The 3,158-nt window shown below is 41.5% G+C and overlaps 1 protein-coding gene across 2 annotated transcripts; it reads left to right on the top strand.

The window, feature by feature from the left end:
- Positions 1-148: 148 nt before the first annotated feature.
- Positions 149-2,951, top strand: hax1 (HCLS1 associated protein X-1). 2 transcript variants are annotated; one of them, XM_079368801.1, is made up of 7 exons: positions 149-235; positions 1,552-1,808; positions 1,901-2,103; positions 2,207-2,270; positions 2,367-2,500; positions 2,639-2,753; positions 2,860-2,951. In XM_079368801.1, exons 2-7 carry the CDS (start codon positions 1,571-1,573, stop codon positions 2,931-2,933), a joined length of 828 nt encoding a protein of 275 aa, XP_079224927.1. In that variant the 5' UTR covers positions 149-235; positions 1,552-1,570; the 3' UTR covers positions 2,934-2,951. The 2 variants fall into 2 exon arrangements, with proteins under 2 accessions (XP_079224927.1, XP_079224926.1); XM_079368800.1 differs by lacking the exon at positions 149-235 and adding an exon at positions 830-1,254.
- The last annotated feature ends 207 nt before the right edge of the window (positions 2,952-3,158 follow it).

Below are 3,158 nucleotides of genomic sequence, written 5' to 3'. Positions count from 1 at the left end.
TACGTTTCTCATGTGGCTTTTAAATCCAACAGCATATCTTACAGTTTGACACTGAGCGTCTGCTTAGATGGATTGGGACCATATTTACAGTCTGATTGTGATATTGGGCCTCTTGCCACAACAACACATCTGACAAAAGGCATTACTTAAACAGACCTTACTTAAAATGCAGACGTTGTTTACAAGACGTGCAACTAAATACCTAGTTTTAATGGCTGTTAGAAGGTGAGGCCAGGTAAGTATCTGTTTTCCCTGAACTTTTTGACTGCCTAATGTACTTTATATCTTCACTTTCAGGCCATTCAATTAGACTAGCATACCTGCAACACATGAAGTTAAAACCTTCATTTTAGTTTTCTGATGACACGTCTGAGTTACAACTGTTCAGAGATTAAATACACGTCAAAGTTAACAAACAATAACCAGCTTTATTCGAGATCAAATATAATTGTTGAACGGAGAACTAAAGAGGTTTTTCATTTTCATTTTGAGAAGCGTTGAATGCAACTTTCAGTAAAGTCTTCTGTTGCCTAGGTGACCGGGGGCGTCATAATGCTTGTAAAACTTTGAAGCACCGTCATCAGTCGCTAATTAGCGAAACACTTGGTGAAGAAACTCCGTCTGATTTACTTGGAAACATGTTCAACCGACAGTGGTGGTGGGATGTCTTTTGTTGTAGATCAGGATGGACACTTAAAATATATGGTTGCAGTTTTTAAGACTGCCCATTTGGCATTGCCCCATTTGATGTTTAAGGGATTTTTAACGGTCGGTATAATAATGGAGAATTAAAGCGCTTACTATGCCTCGAATTAACGTTCACACTTAATTGAAAATACACACAAAGGATAATAACCGTGTTTATGTACATTTCTTTCACTGGAGAGTATAACCCAGCTGTATATTATCTCTCAACATGTATCATTGTGTCCCGTTGCAGTTAACAGTCTTTCAGTTGTTTTTATGAAACTTTCTATATTTTTATTTCTGTTTCTTTATTTGCGCGTACATTCCGTTATTTACGGTAACGAAGCATGCTAACGTATTGCGTCATTGTGAAGCTACTAGAACACTTTACGGCACTGTTGACATCCAAACAGACGTTCGTGTTGTCCAGTGTATATCTCCTTGCAGAAGTACTTTTCGCTATGGTTTACTTTTAGGCAAAAAAAAAAAAAGCTGTTTTCAGATGAGTGTCTTTGATTTATTTCGCGGTTTCTTTGGGGTACCTGGAGGCCATTATCGCGGCCGAAGGTGAGTTTAAATTGTCATGAAGCTTCACATCTTTCACTCCTCTGCTAAGCTAAGAGAAGTTTGAGACTGCTTGTTCGCTGTTTGGTTAGTTAAACAGCTTGGTTGGAAGATTAGGGGTTTTCTCTGCCAGGATGACCACATGGGGCCCCTCACCTTCTATTTAGGATAAGAGTGACTTACACTAATACGATCGTGTACTTTGAGGTCTATTAAAGTAATGGCTGCACAGTTGAAATAACGCTGGTTAATCCAGAGCAAGATGTAAACACATTTATTTATTGGACTGTTTTGTGCCAGGGACCCTTTCTTCGATACAATGACTCATGATGACGATGAAGACGATGATGATGGTGTTGAGGACGGATTCTACTGTGAAGGGTTCCGAGGGGACCAGCAGGACCCCTTTGATGGCGACTGGAGGTTTGGATTCAGCTTTGGTCCAGACGGGATGAGGATCCAGGAGCCTCCAGTCTTTGGCCATGTCCTCAGGGAGATGGAGGAGATCTTCTCCCAGCTCGGCCGCTTGGACCGGCAGTCAGATTCAGAACACTTTGGTATGAAAACTAAACCGTGATCCGAGTACTCGATTACCTCTTTGCAAGTCTCACACATTTTTTTTTTTTTATCAAATGTCCTTCTGTTGTAGGTGTTCCTATGCTGCCCCCACCTCAGGACGGAGAAAAGAGGAGTGAAGGGGGATCCAGTGGGAACCCCCTGAGAGACTTTATGCTCAAGTCGCCTGACAGCAACACACAGGGACGTAGATCAGGGCCCCCCAGAGAGCCCAGACGTGACGGCCAACCTTCTTATGAGTCACCAGAGTTTCATGGCTGGACTCCTTTTTCAAAGGTGAACATCCTTTTTCATTTTTATTCTCTGCAGCAACATTGCTGTTGATTATGTAAAATATATGTATTGTTCACATGTCACCTCTGTGTTGTTTTTATGATAGTTCAATGATTTTTGGAAACAAGGGCCATGGAAAGCTCCAGAGGAAGAGCGAAGACAAGATGGAGGTTTGTTTGATTTTTTTAATCACTAAGACAGAGAGATAACGGATGTGATATTTGCCCAACGTCCCAACCTATTCGCCTCTCCCCAATCCATTCTAGATCTGGACTCTGCCGTGTCCTCTGGGGGCCTGGATCAGATTCTGACACCACCTGCTGATCAGACTCCAAACCAACCCAGGAGCAGATCCTTCTTTCACTCGGTTTCAGTCACCAAGGTGGTGAAACCTGATGGGGTGAGAGAAACAGTGGATCCTGATTTATTTATGAATCACATGTTTAAAGATTAACTGAAGATTTGTTTATTTTATTTCATACACATCTTTACAAAAAAAGCAGTAAACAAATAGGCTAAAAGGTTGTGTTATTTTCAGACCATTGAGGAGAGGCGAACTGTTCGAGATGGACATGGTAATGAGGAGACCACAGTGACCCAGTCACTGGGTCACCTGGAAGATCAAGACCATCACACTGTGCCCCTCATACCAGGTCAGTCTGTGTTACTGCCCATACAAGGACTGTTATGCTAATTTGGAGTATTTAGCCTGATGTTGTTGTTTGATCTAGCTCTAATGCATTCTTGTTTTTATTCCAGGTGGCCGACATCCATTTTCAGACATGCGTGATGATGACTCGTTATTCTCAAAGTTCTTTCGAGGGTTTAAATAAAATGTGGAGTAAACCTTCTCAGCTGGTTTCAGTTTATGCGTTCTTCCGTAGAGCTTTGAGTTTGCATATTTGTAGACTTTATCTGAATTTAAACAGAACACTTGCATGACCTTGAGCTGCCAAAAAATGAAAGTGTTTGTAAAGGATCTCTGGCCTGGTTAAAAAAAAAAAAAAAAAAAAAAAGGCGACTACTTGATCTGTGGCAGACCACGTAGACGAGAAGCT

Source organism: Symphodus melops (assembly GCF_947650265.1).
Source record: "Symphodus melops genome assembly, chromosome: 18".
Taxonomy (NCBI): domain Eukaryota; kingdom Metazoa; phylum Chordata; class Actinopteri; order Labriformes; family Labridae; genus Symphodus; species Symphodus melops.
Note: the sequence above shows the minus strand (reverse complement) of the source record. Positions and strands in the feature narration are given on the sequence as shown.

What these genes read in the sequence shown, in the direction of transcription:
- hax1 (XM_079368800.1), top strand. Translation starts at nt 1,190, where the DNA reads ATGAGTGTCTTTGATTTATTTCGCGGTTTCTTTGGGGTACCTGGAGGC. An exon ending in GTCAGATTCAGAACACTTTG is followed by an intron (nt 1,809 to 1,900) that starts GTATGAAAACTA and finishes CTTCTGTTGTAG; the next exon opens with GTGTTCCTATGCTGCCCCCA. An exon ending in GCTGGACTCCTTTTTCAAAG is followed by an intron (nt 2,104 to 2,206) that starts GTGAACATCCTT and finishes TTTTTATGATAG; the next exon opens with TTCAATGATTTTTGGAAACA.